Source organism: Wasmannia auropunctata, unplaced genomic scaffold, assembly GCF_000956235.1.
Source record: "Wasmannia auropunctata unplaced genomic scaffold, wasmannia.A_1.0 LD336028.1, whole genome shotgun sequence".
In the NCBI taxonomy this organism is placed as follows: Eukaryota; Metazoa; Arthropoda; class Insecta; order Hymenoptera; family Formicidae; genus Wasmannia; species Wasmannia auropunctata.
In genome coordinates this window covers 609,517-636,536 of record NW_012026862.1, presented here as the reverse complement: position 1 = coordinate 636,536, position 27,020 = coordinate 609,517, and the positions used below count along the sequence as shown (strand labels likewise).

The 27,020-nt window shown below is 41.1% G+C and overlaps 1 protein-coding gene across 3 annotated transcripts in view; it reads left to right on the top strand.

The window, feature by feature from the left end:
* Positions 1–27,020, top strand: part of LOC105452601 (carbonic anhydrase-related protein 10) — a 156,167-nt gene that overhangs the window by 90,123 nt on the left and 39,024 nt on the right. For all 3 annotated transcript variants that reach the window (XM_011693876.1, XM_011693875.1, XM_011693874.1), the window contains exons 3-4: positions 13,815–13,951; positions 23,360–23,551. In XM_011693876.1, coding sequence (XP_011692178.1) covers positions 13,815–13,951; positions 23,360–23,551 — 329 coding nt within the window. The remainder of the gene's footprint in view (positions 1–13,814; positions 13,952–23,359; positions 23,552–27,020) is intronic.

Genomic DNA, 27,020 nt, shown 5'->3' with positions numbered 1-27,020 from the left:
TTTAATGTCTACGTTATTTTGATATTATTTAATACCAATTCTTTATCTTTTGTCTTTATAACTTAAATATTGAGAGGAAACGTCTTTGCGATGCCTAATGAATTAATAATGCCGTTTCAAAACTGTGTCATCTAAATACATATATCCACGGCCACTTAGTTATTATGTTACATTTTTATTGTTTACAACTATTTTTATCCAGATATCTTTTGAATAAATACAAAAACTGGATTCTAAAACAATAATATGACGTCAATATTTAAAAAAATATACATCCGAATAAAAGAACTTTTAGGAGTAAAAAAAACAGGTTCTTACTATGCTTTTTACTCAAAGTTCTAGTTTCTTTCTGTTCTAATTTTTATCTCTAATTAAACCTCAAACTGCAGCTTTGTTGAAGCAATAAGAGTACTTGATTAAATTAAATAGAAAATAGTTTTATTATGAAATAAATATTTTTCTTTAATCTTTTTTTTATATTATTTCATTAACATACTGCTTTTATCTTTGGAGTTACATTCGCGTTATTTCCGACACTTTTATTAAGAAACTTAATGAAACAGAATTTTAGATCGAACAATTTGGGATACTCCGTGTATCAGCATAGTTAGATAGGAAGAGTAAGAGTGAGAGAGAGAGAGAGAGAGAGGGGGGGGCGAGGTAGGAGAGAGAGAGAAAGAAGATCTGCTGTATGTTGAGCCCGCGATAGGGATGGCTTAGAACGAGAGGGTTGGGGATGACAAACCGGTAGGGCGCGAAGTCCAATTAAGATGTTTTTCAACGGCCGGGCTTTAGTCCGCAGACATTGGCGTATCTAGGCGCCGCGTCGCCTCGGCCTACCGCGAGAGGACTGAATTCATATGCATACATGAATACATTTCGCTGTTCCCCAATCAACCCATTGGAGAGCCGGCTGCGAAGCTATTGTCCACAGGCTTGCCGCAGTAGTGTGGGCCAAGTATTTTTTTGGGATATGGAATATCCACATGCTAATGAACGGCCGCTCCTGTTTCTCCATTTCACACCTCCACCTCGATTATGCTTCTCGTTGGAATCTTTGGGGGACGAACATAATCGTTGCCAACAATCAACACTTTATGGATATCACGACGGCTAATTTAATTAATAGAATGTATTATATAGGATAGTAAATGTACACGTATAGTGTCTTTTTACAGTTGCATATTATTTCGAGGAATTACGAAAATGATTTAATAATTAATTTAACGTTATTGTGTGAGAAAAATAAATATTGATTTTAAATACTGCTCTTGTTTTTTTTTTATTATCGAATTTCAAATTTTAGCATTTTAAATTTTAAGCAAAAAATTTATATAATTGACAATATTGTGATTTATATAAAATATTTATTTTAAATTTATTCTCATGAAGGTAGATATTGGCAACATTGATATTTCATATTATATTTGTATTTCCTGTTTGCATTTTCATGAAAAACCTGTTTAAGTATAATTGAGCAAGTTGTGCAAAATCGATTAAATCAATTTTTTCTTTGAATATTTTATTGGCATTTCGTGACACCGACTCTATATTTTGTAAATTTATAAAAGCCGGTTTATAAAACATGGAAAACAAAAATTATACTAATACGTTGAAGTATAATATCATTCTGTATTTCTTTACGCTTTCCCGCGGCACGAGATGTTCCCGTCTTCGACGATATCGTTACTCAGGAAGTAGTTCGATTCGATTTGTAAAGGACGTGACGTCGCGACGACATTGATTAATTATACAACGGCAATTAATTTGGAAGTGATGCGACAGCTTTAACGACGTCGAAGCCGAAGCGAAGACCCCTCGAGATGATGTCATAATCCACGGACAATAAGTCGTGAATTCTTAATATTTGATCCCTACAGTCCTCCCTTCATTAATCATGATAGATGTAAATGTCATTTTAAAGAGTGTCATTTTTAATGGCGATCTGCTTTTAGAGGTGCCTTTAATCATAAAGCTCAGCAAGTTACGTCAAGCGATATCTATTTCCGTGCCTCTCACGCGCGTTGCAATATCGAATAATGTTGCAGTTAATCTATTTAAAAGAAATTCCGCAAAATTTCGAGTGATTATTTGACAGCGAGTGCTTTAAGGGGGAATTCCTAGGAATTTCGCGATCTATACTGTATTTGGCATTCTAAAGAGAGATATTAGCGATCGTAATTTATTTTTATCAGAGGCCGGCGATCACTTCGTTCGGGCGGGCTGCTACCAGCCCGACCGGTGCGAATGCCCTCTTATCGTTCGCGAGAAAAAATCGCGGGAAGTGGGTCAAAGGTTAGGCGCCCAGCGGGCAGAATAAGGGACTAATTCTTTCCGGCTTTTATACAAACTTCTGATACGTCCCGGAGGAATCCGAGACGCGAACAAATCTAGCCAAACATCGCTGGGAAAAAGACTTTACTGTTGATGAAAGTCATATCTACATTTGAGTGTTTTTTTTTGGCTCTTGCATGTACATTTTAAACTTTGACTTTTTTTGAAACTGAAATCACAAAATTAAATGTATAGGAATACAAAAGTTTGCGAGAAGTATAAAGTTCTGCTTGCATATCTTTATTAAATTATTCTGTGTGCTTTAACAGTTGAGAGATTATTTCAATTTTTTCAGCGCGCTTCTTCCAATTAATTTAATCTTTCGATGTATATTAATCTCCTCGGGCTGATTAAATTATATTTAATCGCCGAGACTTTTAGGGAAAGAGGAAAGGAGAGAGAAAACCGAAAGAAACTTTGCACATTTCCCGTTTGAGCGGAACATTTATTCTGCTCTTATTACTGATAATTCGTATCACTCCTCTCCTTTGAGACAGCCGCCCTTTCCCCTCTCGTCTTCCCGCTCTCCGTTATGATATAAGCGACTTAACGATCTCGAGAAGAAGCTGGCAGCTATGAAGAAAATAAAATCAAGCGTCCTTCCAGGACTTCCACAACTTATGAAGGACCTCCGGCGCCATTATATTCCTTATATCGACGACCTTTGCCTCCTCCGTGGCAAAACTCGGGGCTGCGCCCGATGGTCGGTCGCGACACTTTTCATGTTCTCACAGGAGTCGATAAATCTTCCTCCCTTTCGGTGGGAAACGAGAGTTTCCCCGAAGAGAGAGAGAGAGAGAGAGAGAGAGAGAGAATCGAAAATCACACCAGCCAGTCAGCCAGCCAGCCAGCCAGCCAATTCTCCACGATATATTTTTTACAACGTGCTGGAAGAATTTTTACTGTTTTCGCCCGGCGAGCTCTTTTTCACTTTACCACGGTAGTGTAAGCATCGACGAGTCAGATTGAAAACCCGTGTTACGCCCGCAACTTAACGGAATTCTTAGGTAAACCCTCTCTCACGGAAGTCAATCGGCTCGTTTATTTGACCGAGTTTACCGCGGCTTTCTAGTATATCGCCAAATCGTGTCCGTGGAAACCGCGACACTTTTCGTGACAATGACGATTTAAACGTCGTAAAGAAATCTGTACCACGCGCCGTACGAATTCCGAAAAAGATGATAATCGCGATGTTTAGTTACATGCGAGGAAAGAATCTTAAACAAGAAAAATGTGTTTCTTCGGCGTATTCCAAAGTACTAAATTGGGTTAGTAATTTTAAAAATAACGTTCTCTTTTTCTTTTTACGTTTTCATGGAATTCCTGCGCTTTAAATAGTTAATCGCGGTTCCATTTTGGCGGATTGATTAAAAGAGAGAAGAGCAATTTATTTTTCTCCTCCCTTTAATTGCATATATAATTTTAGTTAAATATTGATTATTGAAATTATAATACCGTACAATCAAGAGAATTCTCTCGCCATTTTATTGTGAGACATTATCATCGCGCTTTTATGCCTGGGAATATAATATATTTAACAATATGGTCTTTTCATTGTGCAAATTAGCGCTTTAATATTTCCAAAGATTTAAAGAGAATTTTTTATGCAGCGTACAACGCGCTAATTTCAATTACTGTTGCAATCCTAATTCAATTCTTTTTTTGCTCAATTTTTTTTTATAAGTGGTAAAAAGGTAACGTTCTCATATATCGCGCGTAGAGAGAAAAACGACCGAGGATCGGCATTCAAACCACGCTTCCGTGGAAGTGCGAACGCACAACGCATTTATCAAAATAGTCCGTTGTATATTCAGTAACAGCCGGGGGTCTTTGCTGACGCGTAAATATATATGCTAATGAATACCATGCAAATAACCGGCTCCCTACTTTCCCTCAACTTCTCTCTCTCTCTCTCTCTCTCTCTCTCTCTCCCTCTCTCTCTTTCTTCCTCTCTCTTTCTCCAGAACGCGCCATTAACACAGTTTTTACAAGCATTTGTTTTTCAGATCTTATGCACGGCGGTACCTACCCGTTGTTACGGACCCTCCCACGGTTGTACTAAGCGAGGCGCGAACGAGTTTGTACGTCACGATTTTTTCGTGAAATTTAAATGTCGCGATGAAACACGAGGCTCTTTCCCGCCTCGTTTGCGTTTCGCCACGCGAGTTTTGCAGCGCGCGCGCTCTCGCGTCCCGAGTACCGCTATTCAAAAATTGCTTTATACACGGTTTTCCGTAACACAATTCGCACCGGGCGGAACAGAAGGGAAGCGTTTTCGTTTTGTTTTTCAGAGCGGGGGAGTTAATATCCCGCGCGCTGCACAGCAATTGCATGCATCAGCTAAGTATATTATTTATTTCATCCAGGGAGATATTTTTATGATAAAACACACGTCGTGTCACATTAATCCTTCCTTCTGAAAAAGTTATGAAAATCCACGGCTTCTTTTATTTATGTATTTTTTTCGACTCGACGAAATATAAATAAACTTTAGTCAAGTACGATAAAGGCATAAAATATATAACGTTATTATTTTTAAAATAGCGTTGAATAATTAAAGCGATATATATTGGGATGCGAAAGTTTTAAATAATCAATTAGTTCGCAGTTTAAGCATTTGGGTCACGTGAAGAGATCGTCGTTGCTAGATTTTTTTTTCGCTCGTTCCAGTTACTGGGTTTATTATCGAAATCTGTTAAGCTCGCGCTGCCCCTCGGCTTTCGTCGATACGACGGAACTCTATCACAATTATTCGATCTTCCTCGCGCGTCTGCGGGAAATCATTAAAACGCGGCCCAAAGCCGATTCGATCCCGAGGCATTTTTCAAACACTCTAGCCGTCGATTAATTGTTTTTATCGACGGGACCCATCCCCGTAGGGGCTAATCCACCCTTGATTAATCCCGCTGCCGGTTCCCGTGCAACGTGCTGCTTCTTATCGACGGAAATCTGACGGCGAGAGAGAGGGAAGAAACGACTCCGCTCGGTTGAAGCGGCAGAAAAAGAAAATCGGGCTAAGATGGAGCGGCGGGGCAAGGAGGATGAGGGACAAAAAATTTCCGGCAATTATTCCCGGCGCCTGTTAGCCTATAATTAGGTCGGTTAACGAGGATGGAGACGCGAGGCATCGGCCCGGCTCCACTTATTTCTCTCTCTCTTTTTTTTCTTCTCGCGCCGACTCGCCTTCTCTCATTAGGAGTTATTAGGATAGGTGAATAATTAAAACAGGTGTTTAAGGACTACAGCCCGCCGCGCGATGACGCTGTAATGGAGAGGGAGGGGGGAGAGAGGCTGAAGCCCGTGCTGAAGGGTCGGAAAATACCGCTTAAGCGAGGATCCGGCACAACGACGCTCTGGTTGCCGGAGCTCGAGGATCGAGGGGTAAATGCGGCTGAGGTGGGAAGAGAGAGAGAGAGGGGGGGGAGGGAGGGCCAGGCTACCTTGGCTTCCACACTTAATCACTTTTGCTAATTGCAGAATGATTGCTCCGCGCTTGAAGTTTCAATAATGGGGTTGTTACACCCCCGCCAGGACCTCCTTCGTAGCCCCCGGTTATACACCGGGGCCAGGGGGATGCCTGTGTGTCTGTTCGCGCGCCATCCCCTTCATCTTTCTTCCCTCGCCACCTGGAAGTTCCGCCTCGCCGTCGTCGGAGCTCGCCTCCTCGAGGTTCCACGTGATGAATGCTATAATAGCCTACCTGCCTTCGGGTGATAAGAAAGTAATCATTCCATCTGCCCGCCGTTATTTCATTATCTTTCCCTCCCCCCTCCCCGTTTGCCGCGTCCCTCCGCGGGAGCGTCTCGGCCACCCTTATCCGTTGCACCGACATCAGCGAGCTAGCTGCTTCTTAATAACGGTCGGGCAGGTAATTATGCAATTATGCGCAAGTAAAACTCGATGAATTAGCAGCGAGAGGACGAAGGCCGCGGTATCCGCGGTTTAGCGAGTTTGGATGCATTTCCGGGATAGCCATCCGAGACTCACCGCGCGACGTTGTAATCTTATATTTCGCGATTATCGAATTATCGCGACGTATCTCGAGCGTATGAGACGTACGTTTGCAGTTGGATATTTTCAGGGCTGGGCATATTTCAAATACAAGTATTTGAAATACAATTTGTATTTTGTATTTCAGCGGAGCACACAAAAGCATTTTGTATTTTGTATTTCAAAAAAGTTATTTAATGTGTTTTATATTTTAAACACAATTTCAATCTATTTTGTATTTGAAATACTAAAGAAATTATTAATAAAAGTCCTTGAAATTATTAATAAAAGCCCTAACAATTAACAGTAAATTTTTCTCATATGACAATTAGCGACACTAACTATTTTCGTCAAGATTTGTCAAGCATTATCAAGTCTTCAGAGCCAAATTTCTTAATCTCACATTAGTAAATAGATTTCTCGTACGGTTGATACAGGATAATAGGACTGTTAAAGAGTGTAAGAGAGTTAAACAACTTTTCTTTCTCTCTCCAAAAGTGGAGAGGGGACTGTTGGGAGGGGGAGGGGAGGGGGTTAACATTATATAATATCGTAATTAAAAGATTAAATTAAAATGTATTTTGTATTTCAAATACTTTAATGATATTTGCCCAGTCCTGGATATTTTTAATTGGACTCGCGCAGCAAAATGTTTTGACATCTCACACCGGCGACGCGATGCGATCAAATTTTTTTGCTCGTATGAATTAATCGATGAGCAATTATCGCATATTGACTTCCGCATTCTGTTGCGCAATATCTAATTCAGGATAATCTATAAAAAAAAAGTAATAATAGTTATCTCGATTGAGATATTTAGACACACATACGTCCATGTTTAGACATTGTATTTGCCTCTTCCGACTATTTGCGCAGAGGACTGTACATTACTACGATCGATGTACTATCACATCAAATGTATCATACCGTTTGCGACGGGATCGATTCGAAACGTACCGAGTGACGGTTGTCTCTTTCTCTCTCTCTCTCTCTCTCTCTCTCTCTCTCTCTCTCTCTCTCTTTCCACTGAGCAGTTCGAGAACTTATCCATCATGAGGTTACAACGGAAAAAGAAAATAATTATATCAAGAGCTTCCTTCTCTCTAGATTGCATTAAAATTAATTGACACAAATTCTTCTTCCATCATTATGCGCGTGCGAGTGAAATATTTAATAAACTTTCGCTCGGGACCCGTTAGCGCGGTCCACGATAGAATGCGCGTGATCGAGCCTAATTGGATCCCGTGGCTTTAAATTGGTCTGTTCTCGGGGTCCGATACAACGGTAGCTATGTCCGCGAAGAACAATGGGCTTAATTTAATAGAATACGGTCCGATGTGGTTTAGGTCCGATCGTCCACTGGCGCGAATCGATTTAAACGGCGCCCGTGTAACTATAATCCAATAGTAGATTACACGTCCGGTACACATACATACAACGTACGATGCTTTCCGCGAGCTAATAATTCACTGTCACGCGTAATGTATCTCTCTCTCCCGCCGAACAAAGTGCGGCACAATAAAATTAATATAGTGATATATCTCACTGGTAGTGGTGTTTTGCTGAAATAATTCACTCCCGCGCGCGGTAACAGTTCCCCTTACGCTTGATTTCGCTCCCGTGGGGGGATACCGTTAGCGTGTTTATCGCGGGACACGCTAAATGTATAATACACGACTCCCGTCTAAGGAGACGATATTTCGTTAATAAGTTTCCACGAGACTTAACGAACTGAGAAAAGCCGCGCGAGCGCGATACCGCGCGCGGCGGTAAAACGGCTATGAATATATCATAAACGCGACCGACTTACGGGAACGCGTTCTTTTTTTCTTTTCACTTTTCGCGGCACGTTTTTTTGTTACGGAGCGCTAGATTAGCGTATATGAGCGTTTTATGTTCCTCGAGCACGCCAGTATCTGAAGAGCGATACGGAATCTAAATTGCAACAAAAACCACTTCAGGCGCTCCCTCCGCGGCGCGGTTGCGTGTCCGCGCACGCACAGAGTCTCAGCGTGCAGCGCGGGCGTGTTTGTGAGGCTCCTAATCGAATGAATCGCGAATCCGTGTAACGCTGATAAGCGGATGCGCATAAGGTATAGTATCTCGCGGCCGCGTCGCGTGCGTGCGAGGGTGTGCGTCGGTGGATGGTGCGTATACGATAAGGAAGAGATATGTACGACGAAGATCGCGAGAGGGTGTGGAAATCGGGCGTACCGTGACGCGAAAGTGTCGCGCGACGAATCGATCGGGGAGGGGGTAGGGGAGGGGGAGGAGAATTGAAAGGGGAAAGCGTGCATTTGCGCATATGCATCACATACCGCGTGCGTCATTTAATAAACTCTCGCGTGGCTAGCGCGCCGGTGGCGTGCCATTTCCTCCGGCATAAATTTCGCGGCAGGGGGAAAAGCATGAGAACGCGATGGAATGTATGCCGCGGGATTGCGAATAATATAGCGACCCTCTTCTTCACTTTAAGAAATCAAGCGCGCGGCCCTCTTTAGTCCCTCCGCGTGCTCTCTCTCTCTCTCTCGTTTCACGTGCGAGGAAAGTTATAAAGAGCGTGCCGGGGAATGTGTAACAACTTGTTCAGAAAAATAAATCAAGAAATAATATCCCTCTGCGTCATATGAGCCCATTTTTCACCACCGCCGCAGCCAATTGAGATTTATGATGCGTAGGGTTTAGTGATTTTACATTGAAAGCGAATGTGAACGCTTGGGGAAGGTGGTGCTCTTCCAATAGGCGTCAAAATCAATTTACATGTGCGAGGGGTGATAAAAAGAATACGGCGAATGTTGAAATGAAAAGAAACTTATGGCATTCAGAGACAAATTACAATTTGTCCCCTTCAAATACTCCCCCTCGCTTTTAATAAACTTATCCCATCGTTATTGTTTGTCACTTGCTAAAGCAATACTGGAAATCTTATTCATAAGTGCCTTTAATTGTCGTGACTGCCTCAATGTCTTAAATTGATTCAAAACGTTTGTCTTTCATGATCATTTTGATTTTGGGAAAAAGCCAGAAATACAGTGCAAAAATCCGTTGAATACGGTGGATGAGGACATACCGCAATGTTTTTACTTGACAGAAATTGTCATATCAGAAATGATGTATGACGCGGAGCGTTTTCATGATGGAGGACGAAACCGTTTGCCCATTTTTTTCACGTCTTTTTCTACATTCTATATGTTTCTTAAACATTCTAATAAGCCTTTATAATATTTAGAGTTCACTGTAAACGTTTTGAAACATCGAAGAGCAGCTACGACAGCACAATGAAAGGTACTTACGAAAGAGGACTTGCAGTATTGTTTTAGCAAGTGACAAGAACGATGGGATAAGTGTATTAGAAGCGAGGAGGAGTATTTTGAAGGAAACTAATTGTACTCTTAAGTTGTCTAATGTAATAGGTTTCTTTTTATTTCAATATTTATCATATCTTTTTTATCACATCTCGTATAAAACATACACATATATATATTATAGAGTGAACCGCAAAAAATTTTTTTTTGAAAATTGATTAGTAATACCTCCTAAAAGCTATGGACCTCAATATGGTTTGGATAAAATTTCATCGAAATCGATTAATATCTTCAGGTTGCCCTTCAACCTTGCAGTTAGTAAGTTTATGCATTTCTTCATAGATGTGTCAAAATTCGAAAAAATATTTGAATTTCAATACAGTTTAGTATTATTTGTATTTGGTCGCTGAACATGAATCCAAGGTCAGAAATATACATTTCAAAATGACGGATCCGAAATATATCGTTAAATAATACATTAAGATTTATCGAAAAATATGATAGATATGGAAAAGTGTTTTAAATAAAAATTGTACGGTTCGAAGGGGGACATGAGAAAATATCATTGATTTTATTTTGGCGGGGTTAAGCTCAGATCAAGATCACATCGATTTTTTTTTTAAACCGGAATTATATTTTTTTTACATAACACGATTCGTTTAATTAGTCTGTACATAAAAGTATTAAAGTTATCGAAAAATCAATATTGTACAAGATATTTTATACTTTATCGTGCCGTATTTTGATATATAATATGAAACATCTCATAAACTATTGATTTCTTGATAATGGTAGCTATAATATTTTTAGGCACAGAATAATGAGATGAATCGATTGTAAAGTTGTTGGTGTAAAGAAAATACACATTTGCTTTAAAAATTTGTAAGAAAAATGCAAAAACTTACTAATTTCAAAGTCGAGAGGCAACCTCGAAGATGTTAATCGATTTCGATGAAATTTTACCCAGACTATATTGAGGTCTATAGCTAACTTTGGGAAGGGGGGAGGGTATTACGAATCAATTAAAAAAATTTTTTTTCGGCCCACCTAATATAATATATATATAATAATGAAAAAAAATATATATATATCTTTTTATTATAATAGCTATATGATAACATATGACGTAATTCTTTGTAATTATATTTAATTAAAGAGTTCCGCTCGATAAAGTGAATCGTACACGCGCGCGTCATGCGCGGGGAGCTCACGTGACAGCCGGAGATGAAAAAAGTGCTAGCGCGAAAATGCTAATTACAACGAGGTTAATTGCATCGCTATTACGACACTAAAGTGTCGACGTGTCATTGTTGTCACACACGAGCGAGCCTGCGTGGGTGGGTGCGTGCGTGCGTACGTGGGTGCGTTCGTGCGCGAAACCCGTCCAGAGGGTAGCCCGCCATTGAACCGATACGCACGTTTATATCGGGGCCGTAAGTTTTGATTATGTTCGCGTGCCGGGATGTCATTACGTGTCATCCCTCGTACCCACCTTCCCCCCTCCCCTCCTCGCCCCTCTCTCGTTGTGGATCCTCAGTGTTAATATATGAGCTTGGAACGTATTCGCGTTCGCACACCTGTCCCGCTGCGCGCATGTATCGGGTAATCTAAAATGATCGGTTTTGTTTGCGTAATTCTGACTCTCTATCTAGTGTACGAGTGTCTATATACAACTGTTTTTTGTAATGTACGACAGCACGAGGAACATTGGAGTTCGAGCACTTTGCGACAAGTCCGATAATCACGATAATGATATTGATAAGTAAGAGGGATTTTCTGCTGATAAATAAAAAAACAAGCAAATGAGCTTTCTGTGTAATCAATATGATAAAATGTTGAAATGCTTCACACATCTAGTGTACTCGCTGCAAAATTGATAGAAGTAGTGGTTATTAATTTTATCAATATGAGGAATATTATATGTTGAATTATATTTACTCCGATATCACAATTATTTCGACTAATTGCAGTTCGGCGCGAATAATTTGCGCGCGTGTCTTCCTTTTATGAATGAATCAATTGCGGTTAATTAGACTGAATGGAAGTCTAGATTTTTATAGGGCACTCTTTGTACAATGATATCTCTCGCATCAGTATGTGTACGAGTTTCTCGCGTGTTGTCATATTGCCAGGTTCCCGCCTCGACATATTCGGCGTGTCACTTATGTGAGTGGTTATATTAATAATTTATCGTTCACCCTTGACGTGGTGCGAATAAATCGCTGCCGCACGAGAGTCGCCGACCGTGGTTTCGTAAAAAAATGATTAGAAAGATTAAAATTTCGCTCAAGGTAAAACGTTTCATTATCCTTCGTGAGAATGAGTGGAAAGTTCATTATCTCTCGTGAGAATGAGTGGATTAAAGCGCGCGACTTATAATTCTTCTTAGGATTTCAGGGAATATAGAGTGATAATTTAAGCCGGATTCGGATATATATAGATGATACACATAAGCAAGCACAATCGAACCTCGATAACTCGAATCTCAAGGGAAGAGCTAAACTTTTCGAGAACTTTTATAGAATTTTTGACTTATCGAAATTCGAGTAAAAGAGGGTTAACATATGAAACAATATAAACATAATAAGATTCCCCGAATTATAAAAAAAAATACAATAAGTAAGTAAGGTAGATGGGAATCGGCGTGATTATTGGTACGCAATATTTAATTTATATAAAATTTACTTTATTCTAAAAATCAAATGTTTCGGCTATCTTTTTTAGCCATCTTCAATGACAATTTACAATAGTTACATTTAAGAGCGAGAGTTAAATGTAATTATTGTAAATTGTCATTGAAGATGGCTATAAAAGATAGCCGAAACGTTTGACTTTTAGAATAAAGTAAATTTTATGTTAAACATTGCGTACCAATAACCACGTCGATTCCCATTTGTCTTACTTACTTATTGTTTTTTTAACATATGAAAATTCGACTTACGGAGGTTTTATACGAGAATTTATAATTTATAATTTTCCGATTATAATGGCTTCTAAAGGGAAAAAAATTCAATATTTGACAGTGAATTATTTATTGCATACATATAATAAATGTAATCATAAAACAAATACCAGGTTATTACTTATGATTATACATAGCTATATACAATTTCGAATTGTAGAAACAGCGACAATAGAAGTTCGATTTATAGGGGCGAAGAGGTGAACTTCGGCTTGTAGAGGTCTGGCTACTTTAAATTCGAGTTGCAGAGGTAAAATAATAAATCTAAATATTTGACAAATAATTCGGGTTAAAGTACGTTTTATTTTGATTCATAAAAATTTTCCGAAATGGAGTGGAAGATAATGAACAAAATTTTCGTCTTATATAGAGGTTTTCGAATTGTAGAGGTTCGAGTTATCGAGGTTCGACTGAGAATAGAAATTGACATTGATTTTTATATACACATAATCGTGTTCGATCCATTGCGGATTTATTCGCAAACTTTGAATATTTGAAATATAGGTGCACAATGCAGTTCGTGCCTTTTTTCACGAGCTCGAGATTCGCGACCGAGAGGATTCGTTAAGTCGGGCTTTCTCGGGATATCGATCCTCGCGGGTGACGTGAAGAAAGTTAAATTTCTCAGAGGAGTGCCGGAAAACGCGAACGTCGGTCGGTTGGTCGGTCGGTCCCTAAGACGAAAGTATCGGAAGGGGAGGGAGTTGCGTCGGTCCCTGGCGTACGAGAAGCCGTGGCGAAACGAGTTCAAAATCCCGTCCGCGGGGCGAAACTTGACGCGGGCCGGACAAGGAAACGGACCGGTCGGCGCGACCAGCCGGAAAAGTTGAAATTATAAAAATTTCAGATTTCTGAGCGGTTGACACGTGACACGACGATTCATACTCAAACAGAGAAAATAAGAATCTCTCCCGGGAGCTCTGGCGCGACCGAGTTTCTCTCGTACTTCCCAGACGCCCCGGAGATACGATACAAAATTTCGGGGTGAAATAACGCATTCAGCAGGTTTCTCGACAAATTTTTACAATTCTTTCCATTGAAAAAATTGTTATCCTTATGCAATTATCTATAGTCTAGGTAGGATCTCTTCTTTTCTCTGTTAGAATTTCTAAAGTTTGTTGCAAATTAATGTTCGCAATAGTTCTTTTTATATTTTCTGATTTTCTATTATTTGCAATTGTCTTGTCTTACCCAATTGACACATGATAATTTGTTTGTTGCAGGACCGTCGTTTTGGGGCCTGATAAATCCGCAGTGGTCCCTCTGCTCCAAAGGAAGGCGACAGAGTCCCATCAACATCGAGCCCGACAAGTTGCTTTTCGATCGTCACTTGAGACCGGTGCACGTCGACAAACACAGGGTAAATCTATTTAACCTTTCGGTCCGCGAAAATTGCGAAGTGATTCGCGAGTGGAACTCTTGCAGGCTTTTAGGACACGCAGACGTAAAGTTAGATCTTCGTGGAGAAGTTGTAATTTAAAACTTTGTTTTAGAAAGAGAGAGGTTTAGCAAATTTTGTATCTAAAGCGTCGTCTACAATGAGACTTGAGACTTAAGATTTAAGAAAATCGATCAATCATATAGTCGATTACTCATCTCACACGAGAAGAACAATCGATCGTGATTGGTCAATTCTCTTAAATCTCAGGTCTCAAAGTCTCATTGTAGCCGCCGCTTAAGAAATGCCCGACTTACGTACAAATATTTAATTAAGGTCAACTATGCAAAGTATTTTGCCATAGAATACGCACTAATTTCACAGCAGCGTACTCTATTTTTTTCTTTAATTTACAAAGTATTTATACGTTTTCCACATTATTTACCGTGGTTTGCCAATCTTCGACAAATTAAGATTTAACGCGACAACATCGCGGGTGCGACCTGTACACATCATTGCGCGCGTTCGAGTATGATCTCGCGGAGAAGGGTGCGAAGAAGTAAATCCCGAAGTTCGGTCTCTCGTGCCCGTGTGCACGTCCACTTCAAATGAAGACGAAAGAGTCGTCTGATGGACGCTCGTTAGTCAAGCGGGAGTACGTACTGCAGGGTGTCCCTCGGCGGGATGATTAAATTGCTCGGGTTTTTGCGTTTGGCGGACGGGTAATGAGAGATACCTCTCATTGATATTAATGATTTCCGAACGCGGCCACTCATTATGACTCATGATGCATTGTTTACTGCGGATACGTTTTGAATACGTTGCGACTATTGCGTGTAATTACGCGTCACGCACTATCATGATGTGTATTGCAATTGAGTTGATTTCATCGCGAGATCTGTATATATTATATTTATATGTATATGTGTGTGTGTGTGTGTGTTTTACACACACACACACACACACACACCCATATTTTATATATATTTATATATATATATATATATATATATATATAAATAAAGAGCCGCACTTTATAATTAAAACAAGTCAGAATAAAATTATAACAGTATGATAATTATTTTAATTATTTGAAGCCCGATGCACATTATCTCGAATAAAATGAAGTATAAATGGTATCGCAGCTAGAAAAATAAATGCAGTGCACGTTAATGAAATTTCATAATTACACAATGCAACTCGATTCACGTACTGAATAAATATATGATTCTGTTTAACGTTAAATATAACAGCAATTTTCATTTTGCATAATTGTATAGCTTTCATTTGTAATATGCACGCTAAAATTTCGTATTTACCGAAATTCTTATTTCGCGAAATGGAAGAGAATTGTTACATTACGCGATACATTTCTACACAATATACGAGAGAGACGCAAATATAAAATTGTATATTTTTAGTATTTATGAAAAATTCGCATGGTGACTCATTGACTCGAACATCGAAGTCTAAGAAGTTGTCTAAACTCGATAAGAATTCCGCATCAAAAGTTATTAAGTCGATATTTCATTCAGTATTAATGCCGAAGTTAAATTAAAATTATAACGCGCGGGGAATGATTCATTTGGCTCGAAACACCTTTCGAAAGGCAAGGATAAAATCACGGTTGGTTACCGTAAAAGTATTCCCAGAGCTGTCGCGTGATAGTAATGGATTTGGAATTCACCGGCGAGAGCTGCTCCACTTTCCCGCTGTCCATTTTTCACTGGCCGAGTTCGTTGATTCGATAATAAAGCCATTAATTACGCGAGGCCACCTATTTAACGCTGATTTCCGCTCCATCAGTGAGAGGATGCCTCGAAGAGAGCTTAGAGGGAGGAACGTTAATTTACCATTAAGAAAACATTTATTCATCATACCACTCGTCTGCTCGAAGCTGCTCGGATCGATTCTTTTTTTCTTTTTGACGATAGTAACTTTTTAATAATTTTTCAGCGGAATGAAAAGACAGATCGGACGTGGATGTGAATTTTTAGAAAGCGACACGAAGAAATGGCGCGCTGTTTGAGGAAAACGTTTATTGTCTCTTTTTTTTATTTCAGACCATGTATTGTATTTCTTATACAACCATATTCGCGTTATTTTGAATTTTCGCCTATCTGCATGTACAAGTGACTCATGCATGTAGTATGAGCGCATTGAAGAATATATTGAGGGGTCGAAAGCCGTTTATAAATGCATGAACGAAAAGTCTCTGTGAACTTTCGATATAGAAGAAGTATGAACTTTCGATGTAGAATGGAAGAACTTGTAACGCGCGCGCGCTGCTCGATTTACATCTCCATTTATATTCTCATTCATATCTTTTTGCTTTCGGGACACAACTCTATAATTCGAATTTTACAGAGGGAATAAAAAAGAGTTACGGAAAGTATAGTGTGTACACGGCGGATGGATCGCGGAGATTCGACGGAAGGGAAAAATGAAACGCATGCGCATTATATACCTGCCTGGGAACATCACACTTTATTATTCACGCAAAAATAACACCTGCTATTTTTTGATACGTATATATATTTTTTAATGACTCTCTCTCTCTCTCTCTCTCTCTCTCTCTCTCACTTTCTGGTTTGCCTTACAAAAACCACACATATTTTGCATGAAAAAATACTTCGATAATAGACCTTTTTTATAAAATTAATAAGCGACCGACGCGGCGACGTCCCGTCGTAAATTTTTTCATTATGACTTCCATTTCTATCAATTTACCGTCGCCTTCGTCCGTCGTGCACGTCGCTTTGTTCAATTCCGTCGATCTGTGTACTACGTAACGCTCCCACCGAGATATTTCTATCGCGGCACCGAAGCGTTATATGGTCACCTCCTTCCTCTCTCTCGTGTTCAATGTGCTTCCCACCCATTTTCCACGGGACATGCACCGCGCGCTGGCATGGGTCGCGGTCTCGGGGCGTTATTCCTCAGAAAAGCGAACATGAAAAATGCCCGAGTAACCGTGACAATGCCTTCTCTCGGATACGGCATTGGATACGGAGGGAAGGGGGAGAGGTTTCGCAGACGGATACGCGGACTCCCGTATTTCGCCCGTCTCCCCATGCGAGACGCTGACCGAAAACTCCACGCGCGACGCGATATTGCCCGCGAAGGGATACAATAAATACGGCGCGATCGTGACAATAACTCTTTTGTACCAGATGCAAGCGACCAGAACTGGCTCGCGACGCGCGGATATTATTGCGAGACGTCGGTGCCTCTCAATGTTGCGACTCCTTTTATCGCATTTCGTTGCATCTCGCGGGAAGGAGGGGGGTGGGGAGGGGAGCTGATAAAAGTCCGCTCGCGTATATCTACTGCAATCTTTACCGCTTCGATAAATGTCGCCTAAAATATATAAAACGTATATAAATATAAAAACCGTTTGCGTTGTAAACCCGACACCGCTTTAGTTAATAGAATAAGTTCCGCGAGAGAGGCGAGGTTTGATGGATATTTGCGAACTGACGAATTTCATACCGAAAAAAACTTTTCCACTTCCCCCTCGCTTGCCGGGGCTTCGCTTTCACATCACATTCCACGCGTTTTCGCTTATTTTCCTCGCGACTTTTGCCGCAGCGGCCTGGCTTATTCCGCTCGTATATATCTACATGCGTTATTCAGCGCAACCAGCTATTTGTCCACCCACTCTATCCGCGGAAGTCGTAGATGTGATATCTATTTCGCTTCCTGTTCCTGTTTCCTCCCGCTTCACGGGAGAAGAAGGGTGAAAGGGAGAAAAGTGCGCATTCTTCGACTTCGCCGAGCGCAGACGGAGACCACAAAGTGCCTTCCGCGGAAATGCACGTGAAAAGGTTTAAACGCGCTCCCGAGGTGTATCGTTCGCCGCTGTTCCGTCCTCGTTCCCGTCGTCGTCGTCGTCTCCTTCTCGGATCTCTCGTTTCCATTGCTCTCCTTTCGCTCCTCATCCCCGCCCTCATCGTAGAGTCAATCTTTTCCACGTCGCCGTCAGTAGCCCGTGTTCTCACGGGCTGCAGTGCGATTCGAGCCCGCGGAGCGCTACATCGTCACCGGATGCATTCCGACGCGCTTTGAAACGAGCCACGAACGGGACTCTTCATTGTTTGCCAACCCTCCAGCAAGCGGCTTCCTCCCTTCTGTATACCGTAGCGCGCGAGCGAAATGGGAAGCGCGCTAAAGAGAGTTCTCTCAAGTATCCTCCCTGCCTCCTTGCTCCGCGCTGTTAACCGCGTCGACGCCCCGCGTCGCCGCCGCCGCCGCCGCCGCCGACCCTTCGCCTCTCTTTCATTGAAACAAGCGGCGTGAAACCGCCGAGAAATCACACGCGGCGGCAAACACACGAGGCGCGAAAGTTTTTGAAAGTTTCATTTCAAACAGGAATCAATGGGGCCCAGAGAAAAAGAATTGAGTTAGATGCGGCAGCGAGATCAAATTAAAGCGAAACTAAAGTAAAAGAGAAATATACGTAGCTTCGAAGGGTCTTTCTCGCTTTTTCGAAGATAAGATGCGAATCTTTCAGTTTCTCGCAAGGGTGATATTCGTGGCCTCGACCCTCGATTTGTCGGAAGCGCGCGAAGGAGGAGGGGGGGGGAGGGCAAAAGGAAGCTGCGACGGAAACCGCACTGACGTCACACCTGGTCCCGCTATTTAAACGCGGTCTCAGGCCGTTTCATAGCCGACGCCGACCGACCGACCGACCGACCGACCGACCGACCGTCCGACCGACCCTCCGTTTGGTACGACGAAGTCGTGCGAGACCTCGGGGTGGGGGGATGGGGGACCTCGTGAATTTATACGCCGTTTAACCCGGTTAAAACTTTGGCACTTAAATTAAACAATAGAACGAACCGCGCGCTCCCCTCCCCCCTCCCCCGGCGCACCTCCTGGAGTCGAACGTACGTCTTCGGCTCAGCGGAGCTTGCTCCAGCCGTTTCATCTCTCCCTTCCATTTCCACCCCCGCCCCTTCTCTTTCTCCCGGAGTACCGCTCGTGTGGCCAGTCCGCCCGCGAAAATGTCTATAGATCGTTTCACCGTACGGTTAGCAGACGTAGATACCGGCAGGTGCCATAATTTCGCTATAGAAACTCACGTTTCCGATGAAACCTAATTCTCCTCGGTCAATTTCTATCCGGCCTTTCTCGCCATTGTCCCATCTGCTGCGATTCGGCAATCTCGTAAAAAGGATTTCGGGATTTGATTATCGGTATTTTATCCCGAGATTGCAAACTGTCGGATCTTTTACGTGAATTGTGATGTGATGTATATTAAAATATACAGAAGAGTAAAAGATCTTATGATTGGACACATATCAGTGGCAAATTTTTTAATTAAAATAACAATATAGTTACTATCGGCTGATCAGTAACTGGATCAGCTTGCAATATTTTTTAGATTGAAGTTACTCTCTAAATCAGATGGATAGTCACTGATTATCAATGATTGTTCATTGAACACATCAGTCCCAAGTATATTTACTATGGTAATGTCAGTGAAATTCAATTTCTCATTATCTCTCGGAAATAACTAATAAATAAGTGAATAATCGCTGACGAATCAGTGGACTTCGTTGTTCTTGATAATTGCACAGCGGATTCGGCTTTGTTCAGCTTATTCTTGGCGATGCAAGGCGTAACTGATTCAGTCAGTGACTTTTCCGCTTATTCAGATTTAAAGAGCACATAACAAATTCCAATTATAATGAAGAAATTCCAGTGGATCCTAAAGTAATCTAGAAAGTAACGAGAGTAATCTAGAAATTTTCGTAAGGTAAGATTGAGCCGTTCCGGTGTATCGGCGCACTACTCTCGCCTGGGGCCGTCGTAATTTTATTGCAACAAGTGATCGAGTAGATTTCGGTCGGGGAATCGGCATCGGGGCCTTTACGAGCTACTTCTATCTCCGGCGCGCACTAAAGCCGCCCGCTAACGGCCCGTCGATACCCGTAGTACGTTTCTTCGCACGAACAATTCCCTCCGCGAAACTAGCGAATTGTATGTGTATACCCCGGGCTCGCCATAATCGAAGCTGTAACGAGCCGGCGTTCTCTTACGTCGCGCGCGCCGGAATTGCCAATTCCCGGACGTGCCCACTGTGGCCGGGCGCCGCCATAATTGAAGCGGCACGTTTCGATAAACTCCGTCGAGTCGAACGGAACGGCGTAAGAAACTGTCGCGGCGCAACTGAAACGACGTTAACCGTTCTATAAACAGAGCGGATTGTTAGTTAACTGGCGCGGGAAAGGGACGCGCGCGAAGAGCGAGGTATATAGCCTTTCGCATTCCATGTACTAGCAGCTAGGGGTGCAGAAGGGGAGGAGGAGGAGGAAACGTACGTGAGTCGCGTGCGGGGGTGATTCCGATGGTCGCTCGATTCGTGTTAATTACCGGACAATGTTGGACTCCGTAACCGGCTTTTGGAGGTCTTTCGTGGCGTTTCCGCTAATCCCTCTCCCACACCCCTCCGACTGCCTTGATTCCCGTTTCACGCGAAAGCTTGATTCTCCGCCGGTTGGTGTACGAACTCGCTAGTTCATCCGATTGGGATCTGTCCTTTTAATTCTTTCTTTTTTATCGCAGTCTTCTCGTCCGACCAGACTCCGTCCGTTCCTGCTGCGGCCACTTCGATCACGAATAAAGATCGCAGTGGGGGGGAGGGGAAGCTCGGAGCCAAATATAATGCCCTGGCCAGAGCTCCCTCGCGCATTATACAACTAAATCCATTTTTCATAGTTCCCACCCGAATTTCTGGAGCGTAATCGCGAAATTGCAGTCCGTATGGAAAACGGATTTAGCGAGTTTCGGCAATCTCGTAAACACTCCGCGAGAACCAGACTTTATACATCAGGAGTCTGGCGTGCACTTAACTAAGCGCTCCCCTCCCCTTCTCCGTCCCCCTGGCCGCCCATTCTCCCTCTTCCTGCGAAACTCGATTATTCTCACGACTTCTCCCAAAACCGACGTTCCCATTACCTGAAAAAGGAAGTCGTCGGTTTGGGGGGCGGGAGGCCGCGCGGTATTAATCGTGAAACATCGCGCCGCGGCGGCGCCAAAGTCGATGAACTTTATAAGAAGATTCGGCGCGCCACGCGCGCTTCTTATATCCCGACGTCCTTCCCGTTTTCTCTCTCCCCCCTCCCCTCCTCCCCCCTCGAACGTCGACCGCCATTTCCCAACATCGCTCGTGAATTCTGCAGCTCCCTGTGGAAGCAAAATGGGAGTGGATTCTACGGCAGCCGGCCAGAATGCGCAATGACGATTGTTCGGACCTGAGGCGGACGACTTTGCGGAACGACCGGCGAAGAGGGAAGGCGGCTCGCCGAGAGACGGGGGCGTGAGGATGGAAGATGATCCACCCCCTTTTGCCGAACTTTGAGTTTCGCCCGAAAGAAGGGTTCGCCGCTTTTGTGCGCTCCCCCGTTCGAGATCGCAGCTACGGAGAACTACCGTGTTCCGCCGTCGTGAGTCTTCTTCCTTCCGGTCTTCGCTCTCGCCCTTCGGAGTCGCGCCGCCATTGATCCAAGTTCGGCGGCGGCGGCGGCGGCGGCGTCTCCGGTACTCGGAGAAAAAGGAAGTCGAGCGCGAACGAAAAAGACGATCCGAAGGGGTGGCGGACGAATTATTCCGGGCGGGCGGAGGGGTGGAAATCTATCGCGAAATAATGAGTTATGCGCCATTGACTCTCCTCCACGCGTCGGGGGAGACCCGTCGCGCCGCCTGTTCGCATTCATTTCTCTCTGTCATCGTGAGGAGGCCGCCGCTCTTCCATATCTTAATGAATTCGAGAGGAAACAGCAATGGCGAGTCTTTCAAGTGAGAGTAATGATCGATGTAGGATCGATTAAATTTGGAAAAAAACTATACATGGTGTAACTTAAAAACCGACCACTAAGTACATAGCGTTATTTCTTGTAAAAAAAAACTGAGTTGAAAAGTCTTTTTTTTTTCTATACAGTGCCAAATAAAGCGATCACTACTGCAGTAATTACCGCTTCATTGAGCATTGTAGAGAGAAACAGTTCAGGACTTTTTAACTCAATTTTTTATAAGGAGTAACGCTATATGATCAGTGAATACTATTTAAGAACTTTTTTTGTCTACAATGCTTAATGAAGCAATAATTATTGCAGTAGTGATCGCTTTATTTAGCACTGTAGAAAAAATGATTCAGAACTTTTCGGCTCAATTGTTGTACAAGAAATAACGTACGCTATATACATATAATTAGTGGTCGGTATTTAAGTCACACCCGATATACGATTTTTGATTGAAATTTTTGCATTGCGATAATGAAATTATTGTAACTTGTATAATTTATCGCATCTAATTGATTTGCTACTTTATTAAATTCGTTCTGAAAAAGTGCCGCTAAAAGATTAAAAAATATTTTTATATGTAACAGAATATTGGCTTCAGTTTCTAGTGGACTCATCTTTTATTGAACTTAAGAAATCGCATTTCTCTCTTTCTCTCTCTCTCACTCAGGAAGATTCTATATTAATGTAGTAAGTTGCGCGAGAGGAAATCGTTGTGCGCGGAAGACGAGAAGCGGTTCGGAGCACGGAAAGGAGGTCAGAGAGGGGCCAAAAATCTATTGCAAAATAATAAGTTATCTCCCGACGACTTTTGCCGACGTGTCTTCCGCGGCTGGCTTCTCCCCGAGGTTACCTCATTATTTCTAACTGATGACGCCATAATTCAGGTTCTCGGCGACGTACAAGAAAATGGACTTCCCCGGCCTCGTCTTGCACTTTGCCGGCGAGCTCCCGTGCGACATGGCACCGTGTCTGGTTTTGCTATTCCATCCAATTAAATGCCTAATCAATTATCCCGCCGACGACGAGTTGCCGCCCTTTCTTGTAGACATCTTTGCAACCGCGCTCTTATGCAGCTCATTACGATAAGGCATGCGGATCTCTCATTGTTTGCGAATCTCGTTCTAAAGTACATCGAATTAGTGTTGAAAATTCTTTCACGTTACCGCCGACAAAAGTCTTGGTTTACAAATAAAAACGACGAATTCGTGTTGGCTGTAGCTACGTCTTAGTCTGCGATCCCCTGCACAATTTATAAGTTAAACTAACTAGTAACTAATTATTTTTGCCCGTTTGTTTGTTGATATTTTATTTTATTCAAGTATCATTAAAATTTTACAGCAATTTAATTTTCCTAATCATATTTATTGCAGTTTCAATTTATTGCTATTATTTATTGTTGTTGTTTATACTCGAGGGAGAATATGAACTAGTTTCGTGGATACGTAGCGAACTTTCTTTTCGTTTTCCAGTATCAATCAATTAGTGCAATTAGACTGCCGTCTGAATGAATCTGTCTAATTGCATTCTGCTCACCAAGTTTGTTATTGGTACTAACAAACTTCAATCAATTTTGTGCTTTCAGATTTCCGGACACTTACATAATACTGGGCAATTCCTGGTATTCAGAGCAGACAGGGAGGCGAAGATACGGGTTAATATAACGGGTGGCCCGCTCGCCTATCACTATCAGTTCGAAGAGATATATATTCACTATGGAATGGACGACGGTCATGGTTCCGAGCATCGTATTAATAACTATGCTTTCCCCGCTGAAGTGAGTAGAATGCACAATATATAAAATATTCCGGCTATGTATATTACATCACAATTCGATTTTACTTAAATTAGTAACAGTCAATTATGTCGCAGTACAGTTGTACCCGATAAAATCGCAAATAAAATCTGTATTTTAATGACAGTGAAATAATCGCGTAATTAAATATATTAATTAATTTTTTGTATAAAAAGAGAACCGTACGCTTTAATGCGCAAATAACATTTTTGTTAAACTTTTTAATTCGGCGTGAAACATAAAATTGATTCGAATGATTTTCTGTAGCAATTACCAAAGATGTCCGTTACATTTTTCACAGAGCCGAATATATAGATCAATTCTATCGTTAATCCTATGAGGAATTTAAGGATTGAAAGATTAAAGAGATAGCCTCTATTATATTAGATTAAGGGAAAAAGAGAACCCATTTTCGTAGCTAATTGAATCGCAGATTTGCGATGACTATTTGAAAATGCTTACATTCTTTAACGGATATATGCCATTTGCAAGGAGAGAACCTATTTCGGTGATCAGTGGATCGAATGTTAATTATAAATCGATGCACTTTTCAATGTTCACATATCGCTCGTAATGAATTCTCTTTTCCTTTGGAGAAGCCTGTGGAAGAGTTGTAAGTAGCGATCAAAATTGATTTCGAAATAGATACGTAAAATGCGTTTCAACTAATCGTTACAACTGATTGCTAATCTGCGCTTCGAAAACGGCCCACGGTAACAATTGATTCTGAAATCAGTGTGTCGTTATTCGATTTGCGACAATGAAAAATTCAATATCGAAGTTGATACATATATCCGGCTTTTGACGTATTAAACTATTGAAACGATTGATTCTATAACAGGTCACAAGGCGTGCTTTTTCATTTAGTAAATTTTTTTTCAAGTTTCCGCAAATTGAAAATTTTATCCCAATGTTGAAAATGTTATATTTGATGTTTTGTACTTTTTTGGAAGTTCTGTCTCTTAGTTTGGAAGAACGTTTAAGAAATTCTTGTAGAATATCATTAAAAAAGATGTTACAAAAACATAATTGATTTTTATTAAAAAAAAAATAATAAGTACTTTTCGCGACGGAGTTGATAAAGCAGAAAAAGTTTGAAGATTTCGGAGATACCGCACGCTTGTAAGCGTGTATTAACTAATTATCCTACGGTGTTCTACGGATGAAGGGATACTTACAATTGCGATCGCGGGGTTTTCGGTTACGACGGCCACAAACGCGCGGTACAGACAATCATGAAATTCTAATCACGCCATTATCCTAGCAATCGCTTTACAAAGCGACAAATAATTAGAATTATCATGTAATTTGCAGTTTGCCAATTAATTATAACCGCAATGCAGTCGACGACCGCGCGTCTGTGACACGGGCACGCGGCACGGCGCGACGCGCGCTCACGGCCCTCTCGTAAAACTCCACATATTGGCGTACGTGATTTTATTCGCGAATAAACTGTACTGTAGAATCATTGCCGTAAAATGAGAGCGGAGGATGACCCGGGAATGACGATATAATTAATTGAAATTAATTACGTGCCGGCATCGTAACGAGACAAATTAAACATTCGATAAACGGGACATGACGGCGGCCCAATTAACTGTGACCCGTTTATTTCTCTCGGAGACGCGGATCCATACAGCCTCTTCCTGATCCTATTCTGTGCAATCTAATTTTCTTAAATCCACAAAATAATGGCGCGATCGGTCATCATTGACAAAGCTAAAAGAGGACACGATGATAATGTTGTTGCTACTTTTGTATTCGCTCGCAATCGGTACAGGATACAGCTGGGTAATTTGAATAGTGGGGTAATTTGGATAACAGTAAGCATTTGCAAAAATTTAAAAAATAAGAGATTTTAAGATACATTTATATAGATCAGACATTGATCTAACGAAATGTCTCTTAAAATCTCTTATTTTTCTGAAATTTTTGCAAATGCTTACTGTTATCCAAATTACCCCACTATTTAAATTACCCCACTGTACCCTAGTATATTCCATTTAATATATTTTAACGTTTTGTCAATTTTTCTGCAGACAATTGTCATAAATTTGATGGTAGAGGATCCATTTGAAAATTTTCAAAATTCGCTCGGTGAAAGAGAATTGATATATGACGAAAATAGACACGACATCGGATAGTAAAAATAGAAGCAAACGATATTCTTTGAAAAGATAAATTGCGATGGGAAAATTCGCGGCGGGATGCAGCCCGAACGGATTCTACACGAGCGGTATTACCAAGCCTGCTAAAAAATTAAACTTCCGAAAGCGAGCGCGCGAGCGCGGTTGAATCGGCGGAAATGCAATATCGATTAGTACTTCTCGTAAATACAGGTCGAAGGATACTTCTCCATCCTTTTTTCTTAATGACTAAAAAGGGCAGATTAATGAATCCGCGCAACCAGAGGTAATTATCGAGAATCGATAATCAAGAAGTCTAAATGCATTTGTAGGATGTCGATGATACGACCAACACGGATTTCTCATTTATTAAAACTCGGTGTACGTAAAATTCAATATGCCAATAATAACCAACTTCCTGGTCGCAAATCCCCTCAGATAGCGGTAATGAGTTACAAGCATTGACGATAATTTAATACGAATATCGTAAATACTCGTTAAATAAACGAGCTAAGTCGAGTTAATAAATCTCTTATTCACAGCTTACTCTATTTATTTTAAAGAAGCGGTTAAAATTTTTGTTTATTTATTTATGTGTCAAAACACGTTGATTGTTTAATTAATTTTTAATAAGAATTAATTGTGGTATGACCTTCATACAAAATGGATATCTTTTTCTAATAATTAATAATCGCGATCGCTTTCTATTTTTCTCTAACGTGTCCGAAATTGGATGGAAGTTAATCAGAAACATAATACAATCATAGATCTGTTTTTTTTTTAGCTGAACTGATTGCACTTGTTCAGAGTTCATCTCTCTTCTTCCAATGTAGAAAGAGAAAGATAAACTATGAACTTATATAGTGAAGCTAGTTCAGCTAAAAAGAATATGACATTATAATATGTATTTAGGATTATTTATATTTATTTTTCATACGTCAGTTGATTGATTCTATTTAAAACCAAGTGTAATCTTGCTTAATATGCAGCATTTTATATAGAATTCAATTTGCAGAAATCCTGATAAAAGTAGCTCTCCATACAAAAACACGATAAATGAAATAAATAAAAACAGAAGCGCACAATAAATGAAATAAATCTTTATGAAATTGCGGGCATAAACCATTTATCGAATAATATTTTTGAGAGAGAAACGTTTTCGCTAACATTTTTTTATTGTCAGCAGAATAATATTACCGCGGTGGAATAATTTTTAAGACTTTTCCAAGCCATTTTATAACATCGATAAAGCTATCTTTATTTAGAGATAAAGCCCATTTCTCCAATTCGTTTCAAAAGCATGATATATAAGATGTACGGGGGAA